At 45.8% G+C, this 20,978-nt stretch overlaps 1 protein-coding gene and 1 long non-coding RNA gene across 2 annotated transcripts; one reads left to right on the top strand and one right to left on the bottom strand.

Moving 5' to 3' along the window:
• The first annotated feature begins 648 nt into the window (after positions 1-648).
• On the top strand, positions 649-11,906 carry oat (ornithine aminotransferase). Its single transcript, XM_023830920.2, has 10 exons — positions 649-802; positions 5,950-6,189; positions 6,877-7,101; positions 7,197-7,292; positions 7,998-8,125; positions 8,293-8,415; positions 8,775-8,903; positions 9,055-9,168; positions 9,256-9,400; positions 10,857-11,906. The coding sequence occupies exons 2-10, from the start codon at positions 5,982-5,984 to the stop codon at positions 11,015-11,017; spliced, it is 1,329 nt and encodes a 442-aa protein (XP_023686688.1). The 5' UTR covers positions 649-802; positions 5,950-5,981; the 3' UTR covers positions 11,018-11,906.
• A 7,249-nt stretch (positions 11,907-19,155) lies between these two features.
• On the bottom strand, positions 19,156-20,655 carry LOC140581356 (uncharacterized). The gene is made up of 2 exons (XR_011984451.1): positions 20,336-20,655; positions 19,156-19,405 (listed from the first exon to the last, which is right to left on the bottom strand). It is a non-coding gene; the product is annotated as an uncharacterized lncRNA (long non-coding RNA).
• Between the last annotated feature and the right edge of the window lie 323 nt (positions 20,656-20,978).

Below are 20,978 nucleotides of genomic sequence, written 5' to 3'. Positions count from 1 at the left end.
AAACATTTTTCAGTTCATACTGTGAATCTTTGAGTTTGTAAAGAAGAATGTGCTATTTTTTTGAGCAGCCTAATATTCCCTTTCCTTCACTTTCTGTAAAGGAGTAACACAAATGTGATGAATTTCTCTTCTTGTTTTGATTTGGAGTAGAATTTGTAGTGTTTCCAATGCATTTGCATGTATGGAAATAAAAACTATTATAAGGATTTTCAGCTTTATTCACTTTTTTAGACACACTGCTATTATTCTGAACACAACTGTATATCCACTGTCCAGGAAAAGTGGTTGAAATATGGATTATTTTGTTCCTTAACATACATATCTAATGTTTAATGTTGCTATAGCAGAATGAAGTTACAGAAGTAATCGAATAAGCAAACAACATAGACTCTCATCCTTTACTATTGCGCAGAAAGAATATGATGTTTAGGGCAGCGCATGTACCCTAAATTGCTTTGTCACTCCAGCTGTGTGAGATGTGTGACCTGAACGGTCTCTTTTACAGGACTCGAAAGCAGTTAATCTAATTACAATTTATCAGGGGGGAAAAGCCGGTATCTGCATTCTGGCGTTTATTTCAAAGGATGATGATGATTTGATTACATAAAGCGATTGATTAATTTAAAGAAGCGAGTGGGTTTCTGTCGGTGTCTCTTTCGAAACTAGTTAAATGCATAATCGATTACCCCTGGGGCGTCACAGTATGACGTAAGAGCGGAGGAAGGAGCTGCTTGGGCAGCAGAAGAGCTGAAGGCAGGCAGCAGACTAACGAGAGACGAGGAGCCGGCCGCTTTCATAACAGGTATTCACTCTAATCTCCGTACATCTTTGCTGCGCAGTCAGTTTCATTAAAGCCTATTTTACCGAACATCTGACTTGTTAGATCAGCCGGTGCGGCCGTATCATCTATGTCCGTCTCGCCTGCCCCGGTTCTGCTGCATTTTTTTTTTTTTTTACTGTGGTTGGAAAATGCAGGTGGGCGCGACTTATGATCATCGATTCGTAAATTAATAGGGCTAATAATTGATATTTAATAAAGTGTGAGGAGGGAGTTGTATGGCAGGGGGAAGGCAGCGCAGGATGCGTGTGGCCGGAGGTGCAGCATCAGAGCCGGTTTTGGGGCTTAGCGCGTGTAGCATGTGCGGCTAAAGGCGCGCGAGGCTTACGTAGCGTGACGGGGACAATGATCGGCGGACCGGCGGCGACATGTCGCCACTGGTTCATCGGACCTGCAACGGCGGTGCGGAAAAGCGCTCCGCCGGCCGGCTAGTTAGTTAGTACCCGTTTGCGAGTGGCTTGGTTAGCCGGGGAGCTATCAGCCTGCGCCCCCCCCACCATCAGCCTGCGCCCCCCCCCCCCATCGCCGTCGTGGCTGGTATTTTTCCATGATGGTGTGACAGAGGGATGGATGAAGGAAGTCACCTGCTCCGCAGCTACCCGTGTCTCTATTTTCTAAAACCAAAAAGAAATCCGAATTAATTTCTGGCGTTATTATTTAGTTTACGAGCCGGGTGGCGTTTCCTTGTTTACTTAGAATGATGGGAATGAACGCAGACGTAATAAAATAATTATAGGAAATGTATCCCTAAGCGGGTACACGCACACATCTGCTTTAAGAAACAATTTATGAAAAACTGAGATTTTAAGGACCCCTTAAGGTAATTGCATACTATGCACCGGTTTATAAAAATATTTAGTTACAAGGTCGTAGCCTATATGTTGACATTAATTATAAGTCATTATCCAACTGGTAATTAAGAACAAAATGTATTTTTTTTTCAGGAGCTTCCGTAATGTAACTGAAAATATTTGAGGATTTTAAACGATAAGAACGTGTGATTTTGAAATTGACGTGTTTGTCACGATAATTTTATTCTGGGAGTCCTTGTATTAAGTCATCATAATACATTCAGTCGGTCATAAAACAGTTATTGGCGTAGGGATTGGGAAGGGGCTTATCTTTTTCTGTTAATACACGTCGTCGCATTTCTTACTTCTGACTTATATGTGAGGATTAAATTAGCATTATGGTGTAAACTCATGCCAGAGTAATTCGGGTTTTGTTTCTTAAGTTTTGTTCAGTAATGCCTTCATAATTTGCGCTTAACTGTTACGGCAAGCAACTGTTACGTTATATTCAAAAGGATATTTAATTAGCCTGCGTTAATTTCAAAAGTATTTTCTGCCGAGTCGCAATAGAAGAAAATTGCAGTAGGCCTACAGTTTTAAGCACATGATGAACTTCGGAAAAAAAATAAATAACGAGGTCATGGTCACCACCATCGATTTTTGCGATAATATTGATCAACGAAAAGAGAACAATTCCCGTCTGATAGTCTGGATTTTTTTTTAGGGGGGAAACAAACAGTAATGTGCTTTATCAGCCGCCATATGGACTTTTGAAGTGAGTTGGTTGTTCGCTGAGTAAGACCTCCACGTCAGGCTTTGGGGGGGGGGGGGGATCTCAAATAAAGGCAAACAGAGGGAGACCATAGCTGACATATTACCTCATGACATGGAGTTACTAAGGTACAAGGTTGACAAAGTCATTGGATAAAGGCACATTCAGTTATTACATTCAGGGGTAGATTAATGCATAGACTTTTCTCGTCTATATCCCTAGGGCCCTAACAAATATCAGGGCTCCGTCTTGGGGAGACACAGAACGATTACTTAGTTAGTTAGTGACCATGCTGATTATTTCACCGCTACCTGATACTCGACTTGACCTGAAGGTCTCATTCCACTGTAAGGAGTGAATGGAGTTAATGAAATATGAATTAGGGAGGTAAGTCACATGATTATTATTGGTTAATCCTGAGCTGATTCAAAGGCAGCAGTGCAATACACCACAAGGCAATTTAATGATGTAATCTTATTGAGAAGAATGTGGAATTGACTCTGGCGATCTACAGTATTATAGGTTAGTCATATCTTTTTATTTCCGTGTTAGGGCCACATTCCCGCCTGCATTTTGGTGGCATGTTGGCTTGATGAGGGCGTGTGAAGCATGTCAGTCTCCTTTTAGCTACTGGCTCTGGCCAAGGGGGCAGTGCCCTGACAGCCTATCGCCTTGCGGTGCGGTCCTAACACCTCCCGAATAGCCAATGGAATCACCACAGGTTCTGCAAGCTTCTCTGACCTCAGTAACACCTAGGATCTGATGACTCAAAAGATTGTAATGCAAGACTGGGGACTCTCACTTTACTGTTGAGGCAGGCGTATGTGTGTGGGTGGGGGGGGGTAGTGGAAATATGTTCCCCAGTTATATACCCTGTCAGCTCTACAGGGAGCAGTTTTTCTATGCCTTGGGATTCCTGTCAGGAGAGCTTAATCCCAGGTTGAGTGGCTACATTTTTTATGTACTATGTAGCTGGAATCTTTTGTGATTAGCTGTTAGGACTCAAGTCTATTGTTGTATTTTTGCTGTGTATCACAAGCCAGTGTGATACAAGCCATGGAAAAGGGCAAAATATATAGATATAGAAAATCTTACTGCTTTCCCATCCTGCTTAAGACCATCTTCATGCAGACGTGGACAAACGTGTTGGTGCTCTTCCATAAAAAAGGAACAACCCACAATTGTCTCTGAAATAACTTGAAACTGCCAACTGTCATTGTTTATTCCATATTTAGTACAAATCAGACTTTGATGTAGAATTTTGATTCAACGGATTATTTTAAATGACACAAATGAAAATGGCATGGGCAAAAATGATGGGACCTTTAATCTAATATTTTGTTGCATAGACGTTAGAGGTACTCACTGCAAACAGAGGATTGCTGTAGCTCTCCGTGAGACGTCTGCACCTGTCAGCAGGTAGTCTGGCCCACATCTCCTGAGCAAACTGCTCCAGCTGTTAGCTTTGGAGGCTGCCTTCTCCACATTGCATGTTTGAGTTCTTTCCATAGATGTTCGATAGGATTCAGATCAGGGTCATTGAAGGACACGTCGGAATACTCTGATGTTTTGTTCATTCTTGGGTGCTTTAGCTGTGTGTTTTAGCTCATTATCCTGTTGGAAAACCCATGACCTGCGACCGAGACAGAGCTTTCAGACACTGGGCTACAGTCCTATGGACCTTAAACTTCTTGATAATGTTTGCAACTTAGTCACAGGAACATCAAGCTGCTGGAAATAGCTTTATGGCCTTTGTCTATATTTTTCTTTCTCCTCAGTCAGCTCCCCCCTTTGCTTGCTCTGGTCCATGTTCAGTGTCATACAGGGTGACACCAAACAGCAGAGTAACTACTGTTCTCCATGTAAATAGGCTGAATGAATGATTACAAGATTACAGATGTGTGATACTAATTAAAGAATACGGTTAGTTTGTGGAAAAAAAAATATCACACAATCCAATAATTTATACATTTTTTTTTTTTATGGGTACCAACGAATTTGTCCAGTTTAGAACATTTTTGTAGAATAAGCAATAGTTTATCTGTTTTCACACCTGTTTTGCATTACTCAATGACATATGACAGGTACACATGAGAACCAACGAATTTGTCCACGTCTGTAGATTGTCTTTAAGAATTATTTGCTAATTTGTTAATGTTTGAATCCAGGTACTGTAAGGATAACTGAGCAAACAAAACCAGGAGGAGCTCAGCATAAGGTGATCTGGCACCAGTGTCCAACAGATACATTAAGAGTAAAACTTTTGTGGTGTGATATTGCCGTTAGGCTAAAAACACCCCCCCCCCCCCCCCCAAAAAAAAAGTACTGTGTTCTTTGTAGCAAAGGCAGAGTCTGTTAAAAGGACAAAGGACACATACAAATGGAGTGTGGGACGTATTGGGCAGAGACCAGGACGGCGTGACATGGGGGAGAGACAGGAGAGGCGGGACGTTATCTGGGTTTGGGTGTAGGGGCGCGTGGAAAAGGCCACAAGGGCACCAGCTCCCAGATCAGCCTGCTGGGAACTGAGAGAACACAGGACCTGCTCTTATGTGACTGTTGCTCAGGAGAAGGAAGTGAATGTGTTTTTGGCTTGACTTCACCATGTCCCAGAATTTCCACATTACAACCTCCCGCCCCCCCCCCGCTCCCGCCCTCATCTTAAACGGCTATTACCAAAGGTTTCACTTTAAGACAGAACTGAGGCAAAACCACACAACAAACACAGGACACGTTCTTAAAAAAAGTTACAGATGGTCTGTATTTGTTTGGCCATAAATACCATAAGTTTGGATATGTTTCCTAATGCAAAGAATAAGGACTTGGATACAGACAGCATCTACAAAGACTGATCTGTTTACTGAGATACAACAATGGAAATTCACTGTCCGGTGCCGTGGGGGGGGGGATCTGTTTCCCGGTAACGTCCCGCTGGCCATTGTGAGTCCGAGGCGCTGACGTTTGGTTATTTCGGCCTGTTGCCTGTTTGGCGGCTGGGTGAAATTTCAGACGTCGTCTGTTTGCTGCAGCCCCCGACGGAGACTCCTCCGCTGAGATGCAGGTTTTGGTCTCGCGTCCGCTCTCCAGTCGGCCTTCAGCCCAGTCTCATTCCTATGTTCTCCCGTTCTAGATGGAGAACCCAAGAACTTGAGGAGTTCTTCAGGAGTGGTCTCGTTAGCAGTGTTAGCGTTTCACTTGGAACACCAGCATACACGGCACACGTAGCACAGTTCCTGGTCACAGAACCTGCACAGCTCTAGTTATTTACAGAACCATGTAGGTTTAGCAAGAAAAAGCAGGATCAGACATTTCTTGGGGTAACTGGGGGTTAAGGGCCTTGCTCAGGGGCTTAATTGTGATTTCATTCTGCTGACACTGGGATTCAAACCAGCAACCGTCTGATCACTGGTACAACGTTGTAACCCACGGAGCCATGCTCCCAGGTGATAGGGAGTAGGCATATTGAAAAGCTCCTTTAGCTGTGTATAAAACCTGGGTGGTATGCAGGTCTAATCCCTAATTGACTTCCTGTCCTTCTTGCCGCACAGAAAAGATAAACAGAGCATAGAGGAAGCGAGGCATGCTTTCCAGGCTGAACCACGTCCTGAGGCAGGCGGCGCCATCGCTGAGCCGCGGCATGCGCTCCAGCACACGGCCCGCCTCCACCGCGGCCCCCGCCGCCAGGCGCACGGAGCGCCCCTTGTCCTCCGAAGAGGTGTACGCCCGGGAGGAGAAGTACGGAGCGCACAACTACCACCCTCTGCCCGTGGCACTGCAGAAAGGAGAAGGTGAGACACGCCCACTGGGGCTACGGGCCAATGGGCTGGCGGCAACTGCAATTGCATGAAATGCAAGGAATGGAAAATGAGGCCTGGAGCTTATACCAGGAAGTGCAGGGCACACAGCAGGGGATCTCCCTACAAAGGGTGCCAGTCACCAACACACTGTCCTGCACATCAAGGATATTTCAGAGACCTAGACTTGCCTAACCCCCGGTACTTATATATTATATATGTTTACATTTATTTATTTAACCGACGCTTTTATCAAAAATGACGTAAAAGTGAAAAAAGAGGGTCAGCCCGTTCCTGGAGGAATTCAGGTTAAGGTGACGTTGTTCTTCTGGGTACAGGATTTGAACCTGCAACCTTCTGATTTTGGGCACAGAGACTTAGTCTGCTGAGCCACACACTGCCCTCGTATTGAGTTTAGTGGAAAAACTGCCATATACAATAGTGCATTTAATATGCCACATTCAGGGTTAAATGTGTTAAATTTGTACTTGTATAGTTCCATCCATCACGTCACAAGTACTGTGTTGTGGAGGGGGGGCTGGACACAGTGCAGGGGTATGCTGTAGACAGGATGCCACATATAGTTTGGCTTGTGCTGCTCTAACTGACTTGCATGGATGGTTATCTGGTGCTGGAAGAGGTGCATTGTGGTTGACCACACTGTCTCCACTCCCGTGACAGGAATTTATGTTTGGGATGTGGAAGGCCGGCGGTACTTTGACTTCCTGAGCGCCTACAGTGCCGTGAACCAGGGCCACTGCCATCCGAAGATCATCGCGGCGCTGAGCGCCCAGGCCTCGCAACTCACGCTCACCTCCCGCGCCTTCTACAGCAACGTGCTTGGCGAGTACGAGGAGTTCATCACCACTATGTTCGGCTACCAGAAAGTGCTTCCCATGAACACAGGTACGTAGACAGCCGGGACAGAGGAGACGTCCTGGTCTGGCCTTTTCTCGCAGTAACCTTCTACTGAGGTGACGCCCACTTCCCCTCACCCTCAGGCGTCGAAGGCGGAGAGACTGCGTGCAAGCTGGCTCGTAAGTGGGCATATACGGTGAAGGGCGTACCCAAATACAAGGCGAAGATTATCTTTGCAAGTAAGTAATCTAACATCCAAGGTTTTCCTTAATCTGCAAATGACTGACGCTAATGTGGAGCTTTTGTCTGTTTTTATTTTATGAGATAAAGTTCACAAATACGCAAGATGTGGAAGAATAGCGCAATCCTTTAAATCAAGGTCATAAATAAGTTGATCCTTTTTATCGAAAGGTTTAACAGTGAAGGAATAATTCTGTAGGATGTTTTTATTTAGATACGGACAATTTTTATTTCCTGTGAGTCATATCTTACGTGTGGTCTCAAAATCTCTATTTATCAGTATTTTTTAAGGGGAATTTCCACTTTGTTATGGGATGTCTGTTTGTCTTGAAAATGGCTACATGGTGAAGATCTCGCTCGATCACTGTCTTTTTTTATTTTTATTGGATTCCACTGTCTGCAGACTTCTGTTATATCGGCATATAGCCAGACTTTCCCTTTTTGTATGTGTGAGATGACTGATAACATATCGGTTACATTACAACAGCACTGGAATTCAGATGAGTGCTGTATCGTGAAATAGCTTGTGTCCACGGCTGAATGATTAACTCATTCCCAGCTGTTATCCGCATGCAGAAATCATAAAAGCTGTAGATTTGGCACGGTTGTCTGGTACAGCATGACTGGCTTGCTGTCAGTCACGCGCTGTGTATGGATCTAGTTTGGCTGCGAGCTCAGTAGTGCCCCCTTTTGTTGCCTTGCAGCCGGGAATTTCTGGGGACGAACCATGGCAGCCATCTCCAGCTCCACGGACCCTAGCAGTTACGACGGCTTTGGGCCGTTCATGCCCGGGTTCGAGCTCATCCCCTACAATGACATCCCTGCACTGGAGGTGTGGCTTTTGGCTTTATGCCTCCTGGTTGTTGCAATTTTTATCCCAATGATCTCACCCTTAACATATCGAATGTCTGCACGTGCCAAATGCTGTACTCTGACTGGTCAAGCAGCAAGCTCTGTCATCACTTTTCTGAAGATGTTTTTTCGGGCTGTGCTCCACAGCGCGCCCTGCAGGACCAGAATGTGGCTGCGTTCATGGTGGAGCCCATCCAGGGCGAGGCTGGAGTTGTGGTCCCGGATCCCGGGTACCTGACTAAAGTGCGGGAGCTTTGCACCCAGCACAATGTGAGTGTGTCCCCCCAACCCGCCTCACCTCCACCCCGACATGTTCACTGGGAAAGTTACACATCAGGACCTTTCTATAGGCTTTTTTCCCCTGTGCATTTATAGAATATTGAACAGGTGTTACATATGTGCTACTTTACAGAACATTGCCCTCTAATGGACAGTTTATGCATTGCAATGCCTACAACTTCAGCGCAGTCAGTTTGATATTCATCTTTAAACTCAGCTGTTCAGCTTGTTCTCCTGCCCTGCGCTGTTATTTTTATGCATAGCAGATGCACATGAATTTCCCCAACGGATCAAAAAAGTTTCTGTTATCTCCCATCGGTTACACTTTGCTCTGTTCTCGTCCCGGCCAGGTTCTGTTCATCGCCGATGAGGTGCAGACGGGTCTGGCTCGCACTGGCCGCAGGTTGGCTGTGGACCATGAAGCGGTGCGCCCGGACCTGGTGGTCCTGGGCAAGGCTCTGTCGGGAGGTGTCTACCCCGTGAGTCTCTCCTGTAGCATCCCTTCCTGGATAGCTGCTGGGTCCTGATGATCTTATCATGAATTTGTGTTCTTCCTTAAGTGTCTGACACATGCATGACCTCTTGACCCCTTTGGCTTCCTGTCACGTGACTCTGCGGTCCCCTACCCAGGTGTCTGCCGTGCTGTGTGACGACGAGGTGATGTTGACCATCAAGCCCGGCGAGCACGGATCCACGTACGGGGGGAACCCCATTGCCTGCCGGGTGGCCATCGCCGCCCTGGAGGTCAGTGTGGGGCATCGCGGTATCCGATTGGGCCTGCCGTCTGTCGGGCCTCCACACCGACGCTGAGTGAGCACCTCTGGTCCACAGGTGCTGGAGGAGGAGCGGCTGTCAGAGAATGCGGAGAACATGGGCCAGCTCCTGAGGGCGGAGCTAATGAAGCTGCCCAATGACGTCGTCACCTGCGTCAGGGGGAAGGGTCTCCTCAATGCCATCGTCATCAAGGAAACCAAAGGTTAGAACGTTAACGGCTCGGTGAGGGAAAGCTACACTGCTGGGTCAGTGGTTGTACTTGAACGGATACTACAGTATTTAAGGGCCGGTTTACATTCCACGCATGCGCTTATACTGTCGCTACGCTAGCGGTGCTGCGGCTCATACTTGTATTTTATGTCAATCAGGAGGACTAAAAGCTATGTCCACCAGGGGGCAGTGTGAGAAAACTATCTCGGTCGGCTCCTTCATTTCTACTCTTTCTGGTTTCTATGAGGTTGTGGTATGAAATGTTTTATACTGGCTGCCTCCACAGCGAGTTGCTGACTCTGACACAGCAGCATTCTCTATATTTTACCCACTGCTCCACATCGTAATGGTACTTTGCTCTGCCACATATTACTTTACTACCTCGTGTTAAATGTTGAATTGTATGCCGTTGGATATTTTGTAGTAGATAGTATTTCGTACTTGGTATTATGACTGCACGATATTGGGGAAAGAAAAAAAATCGAATTTTCAGCAATAAATATTACAGTATTTATAAAGCAAAAAGGAGTTTAAAATCAATTTCTCACAAACACGCATATGAGTGATTTAAACAGGAAGGATGAAAATGATTATGATTGGTTCAGGGAGCGCATGCAGACCTCATGCAAAAGCAGCGGCGGAAAGCTTTGAAAAGAAATGATCGTTAAAATTGCGAAGCTTGCCAAGTTTTGTTTCCTGTAACAGAATATAAATGTTTTAGCGAAACGTAAACCCCCTGCACTCAGCAAATTTTATCACCAAGATTTCTAAATAACTTCACGAAACATCGGTACAGTATGAAGGTATTCAAAAGCTTGACCTCAACCCAGCTACAATGTGAGAATTGCATGTGCCCTTAATATTAATATCACACATCACCCAGCCCTATTTAATATTTTTTTGTACTGTAATGTTGCACTGTCTTGATAATTGTTTGTAGTCTGTGGAGAAGGCAGTCAAGTAAGAATTTCATTGTACTTTATACACTGTACTTTGTACACATAATACTGTTTTCTTAGATTGAATTCAGAAGCAGAAGGAACTTAAACTGGCATTAAATTTCGAAGACTCGGTACACAGAGGCACACAATAGTGTTTGCAATATTTTTTCTCTTGCCTATTCAGTTTTGATTATCTTCCAGCCACTCATTCTTAAAATCAGATTCTAATTTAATACTAACTGTGTTGTATATAAACACTTAATCCTGTGACAAAAGGTGATCAATGGGATGGTGCAGCATCTTACGCATTCGAGTAGGTGCACAAATGAAGTGTGGAATGAACACAGAAACACAGAAAACATTTGGCAGCCATGAAGCATAAGCGAACGGGTTGCCAGCGTGGAGTAGAAACAGACCCTAAGAAAGACCACACGGGTTGCCAGATGTAGCTGCAGCAACTTTACAGCTGCCACTGTTGCCCCCAGCCTGACACTTCTGATCTTTCAGACTATGACGCCTGGAAGGTGTGTCTACGTCTGAGGGACAACGGGCTGCTGGCCAAGCCCACACACGGTGACATCATCAGACTGGCTCCGCCTCTCGTCATCAAGGAGGACGAGGTCCGGGAGTGCGTGGATATTATTCAGAAGACCATCCTGTCCTTCTGAACGACCATCCTGCCCCAAGTCAACATCCTCATCATTGTATGCTAGGACAATCCCCTGAAGACTTTGAATTTGGATCTGTGTTGAAGGATTTTAGCTATTGTGGTCTAAATTGATACAGATCGAAAAACGGAAAAAAAAGTTTATTAAGTATTCTGAAAATTGTACTGGAATTGTACTGGAATGTGGAACAGACTACACTCCAGCCTAATTTAACATGCTTTTTTAAAAGCTGAATTTTAATTAATTAAATTTTATCCCCTTAAAACAAACTGATTGCAGACATATCAGGGTATAGAGTTGTCTGGGCCAGTAACAGCAGCTGCTTCATAAGGCAAAAAGGAAATGTTTGGCACGTATGAACCAGAGGTGACACTGGAGTGTTTTGAGAGTAGAAACGTTTGTGTAGGTACAGGTTTAGCAGAAACAGTTTAAAAAGGTTATTTTGTTACAAAAAAAAAGCAGCTAAACTTCAAAAAAGTGACTAATGTTCAGTCAGCATTTATTTCTGAAAATGGAGAACTGGAAGTTCCTGAAACTTGTCATGTGAAGGTTTATTTCTGCGTCTGAATTAATCACTGGTATAGTCTATTGCTGCTCTGAAACTCAGCAGATGCTCTGGGCAAACCGGACTGGTCGGTTAGTGTTTTATCTAACCAGGTAACTCAGGGTTGCTGTGCTGCGCCAGAGATTTCCAGGACACCAACTCTTGCACTTCTTTTGTGTGTTTTCCACCTAGAAGTATGTTGAAAACTGCTTTGATGAAAGCCTTGTTATTGTTAAGCCTTGTTATTGTTAATCATTTAATTTCACTGAAGTGTGTAATGGTCTGAGCTATGTTAACCCAGTGTTGAATTGTAGCATCTGTTGAAAATACATTTTTTGAACAGTCTGTTCTGGGTGTTTATTGCCTCTCACTTGTGGCATAAGTGGTTTTTGGATAATAGACTATTTTTATTGTGACCTCACATGAACACAGTAATCGCTGTCGTTGGCTGTACGAAAACTTTATCCGAATGAGATGGCAGCAACCAGTGACCTTTGCGGCATGAAGCACTGTGGAGATGTAACGATTTTTAACTCCATTTCACGTCTTTCGTAGATATTAGCTGCTCCAATATAGTTTGTGATTCTGAGATGCACTACACACAGCGGCCACATGGTGTCAGCATATCACCTTCTAAAACTTAACCAGCCGCTAATGGTTCCCAAAAGTGCTTTTTCTCTATTACGGCAGCAGTCAGTTCATGCAGAGTATTATTATAGTATTATTGCATGCATGCGCACATGCCTTTGATTTACTTGGATGGCCACATATGAGACACAAATTTCCTACTTGGGCCATATTCCAGCTGCCACTGTAGCCGATGTTTTGGGACCGTTTCACACAGCTATCCCTGGATTGTTCACCAGACCCCATCTGTGGGCGGTTCTGTCTGGCGGCTTTGGCCTTGCCGTCTCCTCACCATAAAAAGGGCTGCCGTGTCCCGTATGTGAGGAGCGATATCTAGTGTTTCTGGCTGTCTGAGTGCGCAAGCTGGTATGAGAAATGAAGGAGTTACGGGGGGGCTGTCTGATTGACCACTAGTTTGTCAGCAGTGCATTACCCAACATTCCCTGTCTTCAGCTTGAACCCTGGCAGGAAGAGCCAATAGAGACGTTCCTCTCGTCATTGTTTACACCTGCTTGCAGCCAGAGAGGCGCAGTTTAAGCTGAAAAGGCAGGTTTGAGTGAATCACCAGCTCACCAACCTCGCTTTCCTCTCCCCGTTGGCCTTCTGCCACACAATTACTCGCCACATTGCCGCAATCTCTAAATGTTCCAATTCAAAATTAGCTGGAGCAGAGAAACCCACACTGAACTTGAGGGGGGAGATTGGCTGGCCCCCTTGTGGCCATTTAGAGAGAGGCGGGTCATGGCTGTATTCAGTGGCAGACCGTGGTCGTGAGCAGCTGGTGCTGTGTGCTGGTTGCCAGACACTACAGAGTGAAAACAGAAGATATACTCGGTGTGGGGACTTTGGTGTGGGACCCTGATTGGCACCCTAAATGGCCACACCCACCTGTCCCGGCCAATCGGTTACACACCGCTGGGGAGGCATCGGACACCGTCATTCAGCCCAATGCATCTCATATCCACCCGCTCACCCGCCTCTCTCCTGCCTCCTGTCATCAAGGGGAACTTATTTCATGCTGTTCATTGCATTTACTGTTCGAAATTGCTAAGAAATTGCATTTATTATGTTTCGTGTGCGATAAATTTGGCATTTTCAGTGCTTTGTTTTCAAGGCTTGTGGATCACAGCCAGAGACTGGCAACTTAATTCAACAATTCTCATGCAGTACCTTAAGGCAAACACTTACCTTTCCGTAGCAGCAAAGAATTAAATGGCAGATTAAGGGTGTGAAATCGTACCTATTCAGCCTCTACACATATAACATATAATGACATAAACCAGACTGGAAGAAGGCGGCAGTGAACACAAGACCGGTTAGAAGAAGAATCAACGATGTTTGATATGCCAGCGACACTGCAACATCAGAAAATGAAGATCTGAAGATACTTAAAAAGTTAAAGAACAGAGTTAAAATCCTAAATGTGAAGAAAAAAGGTTATAAAACAGGAGGTAACTAACTTTACTGCAGACATTGCAGACAAAGAGGTTATAGAAAAGTTTTGCTTCCTTGGAAAAGTAATCAGGAAAGGGATCCAGTGAATGGCTGAGCTGCGGTGAAGGATCTAAAATTCAAGCACTGATGTATTTCAAAGAACAAAGATCAGAACTGTTCAGAATTTGGTGCTTTCTAAGACCGTCCATGTATGTGAAACCTGGACAATGAAGGAGGACGGGAAGATTATTGATGCCTTTGAACTTCTGTGCCAGTGAAGATATTTTTAAAATTCTGTGGACCGCAAGGTAAACAAAATGTCGATTCTTGAGCCTATCAAAACTTTCGTTTGAGGCAAAAATGGTCAGACCGAAGCTGTCTTGTTAAGGGCATGTTGTGAGAAGACCTAGTGATTTAGAACAAACCATAATAATAATAAAAAAGAACCATATGGAAGGTATAAGAAAGTGAGGTGGACTAGCATCAAGATGGACAGAAATTTTCACTAAAATGAAGGAGACAAAACTGGGGGAGTGTCTCCATCACGATGACACCTAACAACAACAACAGGCCCGTGGGGGGTGGGGGGGGCAGCTGGGGATGCCCAATCTTTTACTCCAAAACCTATTAGCAAACCTAAACATAACCCTAAAACTAGCTGCTATCCTAATCCTAAACTTAGCTCTAACTTTAACCCTAACCTTAATTCTAACCCCACTAGCAGCCCTGACCTTACAACCACAGCAATAAAATTAAGTATTGCAAACTGGAAATATTTTAATATCATATTGTAATATCAAAAGTCAAAATTTATGTTATTTCACAGCAATATTGCTTTATGAAGCTAAACAAGTTGATTGGCAGATGATTATCAGGAAAAATGGTATGAGAAAAATGTCAAGGAATCACTCCTTTACTCCGCTTATGACGCAAAAAAGTCACATGGGGTCACAGCTTATGTCAAACGGCTTCCTTTGCATCCGCAGGATATTGCCTCGAGTTGGAGGGAATGAGATTAATGTCAAGGAGACATAGTGGGATTCCCCTTTGACCTACCAGCATGAATACGACGTCATGTGCAATTACTTTCTGAGGATTATATGAAGACGAATGTTTAATAGGCCTTAGTGTTGCTGAGCGGAGGGAGTTGGGATGATACGAGGATCTGTGGATGAATCTGGTGGTTTGTATTCGCGGGGCACCTTCCGGGTATGATTAAGTGGGTCCTGTCTCCTTCAACAAATAATTTCTGCAAATCTCCAAACACGTGTGCTTGCATGAGCAGCCGCAAGACACGTCTCTCTCGTTTATCTGTGAGCGAGATGCGATAGGAGGCATCAGAACTCAGCCTGGCCTCGTCCCCCACACCTGCGGCCGCATGGCCGTCCTCCGCCCGGACTCGCCGTGGAATCGCCAGCTCGTTATTGGCTAATCTCCTCTGGAAAACAGATGTCGCCCATCGGTGGGAAAGGGGCCTGAAGTTTATGCTGCCAAACTAGAAGCTCCCAGAGCCCCGTCGTTTTGTTTGCGGAAAAACCTGGACATATTTACACTGGGAAATTAATTAGACGCAGATAATCCCTGCATTTCTTCCGCAAATAGGAATGGCCTGTGTGTGTGTGTGTGTGTGTGTGTGTGTATGTGTGTGTGTATGAGGTCTGCACGGCACCCCGAAGGCAGCGTCTCACATGATCCGGGCTTGAATGAGTGGCCTATTCATGGTCACTGACTCTCCTCCTCGAGAAAACCCTCCCCCCTTTTCACTGCTGTTTAGTCTGGCCCCCTTTTTAATGATCACATTGTCCCAGACAATTTCGTTGATGGGCGGGGGGGGGGGGGGGGGGTCATCCCAGGAAAGGGGTGGTTGATGGGGGCTAAGAAGACAGTGGGTCAAACAGGCCACCATGAGTAGAGGAGAGGAAGGAAGAGAATGGAGACCGGTCCCTGTATTTGCCTGTGAAATGGCTGAGATTTTCAGTCTGGACTGTCGGCAGGGATCCACCCATGGTGGCAGGCTGCAGTGTGAAGCTGTCTCCACAGCCCAGTCCTTTGATCAGACCAAGGCCGGTTTGAGGCCCCCTCCCCCAACCCCCCCCTGCTCCTCACCTCCCCGCGAACGCTAGCCGTATTCCACAAATGAGCCGCGGTACACATTCGGCACGGTGATGAAAGCGCCCGTCTCCAAGGCGACAGGAGAAACAGGTCGACTGACACCCAAGTGGCCACTGTCGCCATGGTGGCGGGAAGGGTTTGACGCCCCTGCTTGGCACACACACACACACACACACACACACACCTGCTCACCCTCACGGACCTGAACTGAGGCAGAAGCCCAGCCTCGAATCTCCTTTGGCTGTTCAGATCCTCGTCCGACTCCCCATACAGATGCTGTGGCTGGGGGTGCCGAAACTTCACACGCCTCCTCCGTCTTTGCATGTTCCTCCCCGTCTGAGTACAAGACGGGGCCTTTTATGCAACCCTCTGCATGGCTGACAGATTCCCGTAATCATCAACTAATTAGCTAATCTCCTGAGTCAGTAGCGCCTCACCAGTGATATTTAACATGAAGGCTTTATGACAGCAGGGTCCTCTTTGCCGCTCCTTACTCTGCCGGTCTGAAGCTTGTCTTCTTAACTGCCGAACAAATCCTAAAGGGGGCCAGTTAGTCCCAATACCAACATTTCTCTCCCCCCCCCCCCCTCTTGCTGTCGGCAGTGACTAGTAGACAGGCTCTTTAATGCGACAGGTTTGTGCTCCTGCAAGAAGAAACATTCGTGTTTCCATGTTGTGAGAAAAAACAAGTTGTGCCCCCCTTCCACCACGGGCTTAAGTGGAAGCAGTGCCGGATTTGTAATCAAACTGCCTCGCACTTGAGCGCTATCTCTGTGGAGTCATCTAAAACCATGGCAACGGCGGGGGATGAGGCAGAGCCGCCTGTCTCGGCACAGGTCGAGGGGCCGGGTGAGTCACGCGTCCCTTTTATCTCGCACCTGTGTGCCTTTCCATCGAGTGCCTCGCTAACCAAGCTGACAGAATATAGCTTATACCTGCGTTCTGAATAAATCGCTCTGATTGGCCAACTGCTGTCCTTCCCTCTAGCCCCACCCCCTCCCCCCCCCCCCGACTAGGTTCAGTCACCTTACCTGCCAGCCCTGAAGTTATTTATGGTAAAGTTACTGACTCACAAATGGAAACAAACATCTTCTGGGCCACCGCAATGGACTGTCCCACATCGCCCTCACCCCCCCCACACTTTAGCCCCTCTCCTGAAGGTCAGTTGAGGACTTGGGCATGGAACAACCTGTCTGTGACTCCCCCGGCCGAATGGTCTCTCCCTGATAACATAGTGGTACCAGGGGAAGCGTAGCAAATGTGCAGGTTTGACCCTTCTGGCCTCCCTGGGGAGGCAGCTGTCGGGGAGGCACCCAGGTGCCGTGCCGGTTCCAATGCATTATGCTACGAGCAGAGCCCGACCTGTAGGGGGCGCAGGCGCACATGATAAATCACACCCCTGATTTATCACTGGGCCCTCTGAGCAGAGCAGCCGCTCCAGTCAGCAGTGATTCATGTGTTTATGCTGTTAAACATACGGAGGCAATTAGCGAGGCACATACATTACCGAAAGTAGGATGGGACGCGTGGGGGCGCAATTATGATCGAGTTAGCTGCGCTCGTTCGGGCGGGACGGCGTGAGGGTCGTGGGATGCATCCCCCACCCCTCTCCAGCCCCCCGAGGGACCGGGAGAGCAGATTCGACGGCCCGTTGCCAGAATGAGGGCGGACGAGAGCAGCAGAGTCCGGCTGCCCCAGGAGACAGGAGGATCACATGCGGGGGGGGGGAGTCATGCGGCAGACTGACCAAGCGCCACAGTGACAGATGGAGGGGTGCGGACTGCCCCAAAGCGGGTGTCTGTGCGCCGTGGCGTGTGGATAACGACGCAGGACGTCTTAAGGTGGGTCACTTTCACTTCTGCCAGATGTAACCTATGGCGCAATCATATCACATGCCATGCCACCCCCAAATAAAAAAGCTGCCCTTGTGAAAGGGCAGATAGAAACCACCTGTGAAGGAAGGGGGTAAATCTATGTCGGGGTTTTATTGTTGGGTAAATAAAACAATCTTTCTCTTGGAGATAAAGTGAACATAATTACCTCAGATAAAAAACCATGCTGGATAAAAGTAGGGTAAGAGATTCAGCCTCCTTGTGTTGAGAAACAACTGCTGGGTTTATAACTGCTGCTTCGGCCCCCACAACCCCCCAGGAATGTAGCAGAGCACTGCCCCCCTGAGCTGGAGTTGTTTCTGGCATGCAAGGGGCTGTTTCTCCACCTGCTGTTTTGCTGCTTCGCCTCAGCACGGTATCTGATGTGGCGTAAGGCAGCGTATCTCTAGACTATACTGGGTAGCCTCATGAGCCCTTATCTCGTGTGTGCTGTGTAATTATAGGCAATCTTATGATTCTGGGGGGGGTGCAAAATCCATGAGGAGTTACATGACCGTTCTGGTGCAGGCTGGCATGTCCTACTCCGCATGGCCTGGGTTCATTTTTGGATCATCCCCCCCCCCCCCGAATGAGCTACTGTGCCCCCGGACACATCCACCCACCAAGGACTCTGTATTTATTTTAATTTAATTTTGAGATTAAGGGGGTTCATCTTAAAACAAATAAGCCCGGTCTCTCCCAGAGGCGGGGCTACAGGTCGTGTGTTTATCCCCTGCCGCCGATGCGCATGGCACGTCCAACCACAGAAAAGTGTAACTCTGTTAAATTGTTTAAAAGCTCAGTTTTATCGCCCTGAAATGCAATCCCAGGTAGCATTCCCACATGGGCCCCATATGGGCTTAATGTGGGCCAAAATATGGGGCCCATGTGGGTTGGCCCATATGGGCCCCATCAAAATCTGCACCCAAGAATCAAATGGGCCCCATGTGGGCCAGCCCAGAAAACCCAAATGGGTTCGGTATGGGTTATTGCTGGGCCCCACATGGGCCAATTACCTGGGCACAATGTGGGCACAATGTGGGCCAGCCCATATGGGCAAAGATGTGGGATTTATCTGTGGCCCATATGGGCAAATGATGTGGGATTTATCTGGGGCCCATATCGGCAAAGATGTGGGATTTATCTGGGGCCCATATGGGCAAAGATGTGGGATTTGTCTGGGGCCCATATGGGCAAAGATGTGGGATTTATCTGGGGCCCATATGGGCAAAGATGTGGGATTTGTCTGGGGCCCATATGGGCAAAGATGTGGGATTTATCTGGGGCCCATATGGGCAAATGATGTGGGATTTATTTGGGGCCCATATGGGCAAAGATGTGGGATTTATCTGGGGCCCATATGGGCAAAGATGTGGGATTTATCTGGGGCCCATATGGGCAAAGATGTGGGATTTATCTGGGCCCCACATGGGCCACATCACCTGGGCACAATGTGGGCCAGCCCATATGGGCAAGGATGTGGGATTTGTCTTAAACTGATAAGTTAAACTGTGGCTGAACCAAAAGTAAAGAAGCAGATAGGCCTAAAATCAGTTTTATGCAATATTTATTTAAGGAAAATCACACACTGACATCACAATTAAATAAAAAACCAGTTTACATTTATTTTACAAATTAAAAAAACCTCTTAGTCCACCAATTCCACTCTCCCCTGTTTGGAAGGGCCACTCTTCTGCTCTGCCTCTTGTCTGCGTCTCTTTTTGTAGAGGAATGAGGTAATGCTTCCTTTCACCTCATCTTTTGTAGCCTCTTTCGTTTTTGATTTTTTCCACACAGCACCTGGAAAAAAGTGAGGAATAATCTAATTAAATTTGTGCATTCCATTTGGCAGTAAGTGATATTTTATCTGTTTATCTAAAAATAATCAAATTACTATATCAGTCAATCCCAGAGTACAAGTTTAAAATCACCAACCTAACAATTACCAACCTAAAAATACAATAATATCTGCATTTTTATTGTACTGGGAGCAGCAGAGCATAAACAAATTTAAAACTGAAAAAAACTAATGTTAAATATATTACCACTTCTCAATTTATTTAAAACTTTGCCAGACTGCCAATTAATTTACCGCGATGTACGGAAATTTGAACCCTCCTTCCTCTTCCTCAGTCCCCCCCGTAATTTACGCCCATGCTTCTACGCATCTCTATGGTGTTTCTTTGCAAACAGGTTTCGGCTTTTAAAACACCCCTCCCCCAGGCCCGTTAAGGTGAAGGACGAGAGACGCTAAAGCAAGGCGCTGGGAAAATGCTTGATACATGCAATATGTCCATCATGTGCATTTAAAAAGGACGTTCTGAAATAATTATCAAAAAGGAACTAGATTACATTGGCAAATAACATTTGTTCTCCCGCTGAATTGAGTTATAATTTAATAATCATCATTTTACATGATGTTACGAAAAAATGGTTACAAATGTTTTAAACTGATCTGACTACAATATTGTACTTTATACTTTAACATCTATCACAGTATAGATTAGACGGCGTTTTAATACATATATACACACAAACACACACACACAATGGCGGTCATATACATTAAACAATGTTGTAAATTTAAAATAAAGCGCATACATGCTCAAAAAGCATTTGAGTTGGAAACTGTAGTTAAAAATATAAGAACGTTCAGATGCATGCAAATTGATATAACTCTCTGTTTATAATGTATTTTTCAATCAAACAATCAACTGTAAAATTACTTACCTAAAACGCACCGGGAAAGTTTTCAACTTCTGTGGAGTTTTTCGGGTGGACGTCCGGTGAAATAGCCGTTGGAATGTATCGCGCATGCGCAGTACAGCTCTAGCCCGCCAGGCCTTTTCAAAAGGTGCCTGTTTTCTGACTGATTGTTTGATGACTTGTTTGATGAATCTGTATGTATGTGGTCTTCAAGTATGTTATTTTTAAAATGTATTCACTCCTATTTTATTATGATGTTTATCAAAAAAAATAAAAATATTGATTTAACATTAGATGTAATTATCAGCTAAAACACAGATCTTATCAAAAGCTGTAGCCTATATTAAAATGCGCCCTGGGGGGGGGACGGGGGATGGGGGATGGGGGAGCAGTCACAATGACGTGTGACTGCACATTCACGGGGGAGCTGGGGGGGCAGAGACAATGACGTGTGAATGTGTCATCTCTGCTTGGCCACAATGAAAAGAGATATGTTTGAAGGGGTTAGGGTGAGGTTGTTTTCCTAACTTAAGAACACTGAACCAACGGTCAAGCATGGTGGTGGTAGTATCATGCTGTTTTGCTGACAGTACTGTACATTGCACAAAGAGGATGGAATAATGAAGCAGCACTAGGTAGATAGACTGGGATTTTTTTTGTCATAGTA

Source organism: Paramormyrops kingsleyae, chromosome 20, assembly GCF_048594095.1.
Source record: "Paramormyrops kingsleyae isolate MSU_618 chromosome 20, PKINGS_0.4, whole genome shotgun sequence".
In the NCBI taxonomy this organism is placed as follows: Eukaryota; Metazoa; Chordata; class Actinopteri; order Osteoglossiformes; family Mormyridae; genus Paramormyrops; species Paramormyrops kingsleyae.
The sequence above is the reverse complement of the archived record's forward strand: the minus strand, read 5'-3'. Positions and strand labels throughout refer to the sequence as shown.

Excerpts from the sequence above, each read along its gene's own strand:
- oat (XM_023830920.2), top strand. The coding sequence starts at position 5,982 with ATGCTTTCCAGGCTGAACCACGTCCTGAGGCAGGCGGCGCCATCGCTG. Across the intron at positions 6,190-6,876 it reads GGCACTGCAGAAAGGAGAAG|GAATTTATGTTTGGGATGTG; the intron begins GTGAGACACGCC and ends CTCCCGTGACAG. Across the intron at positions 8,416-8,774 it reads AGCTTTGCACCCAGCACAAT|GTTCTGTTCATCGCCGATGA; the intron begins GTGAGTGTGTCC and ends CGTCCCGGCCAG.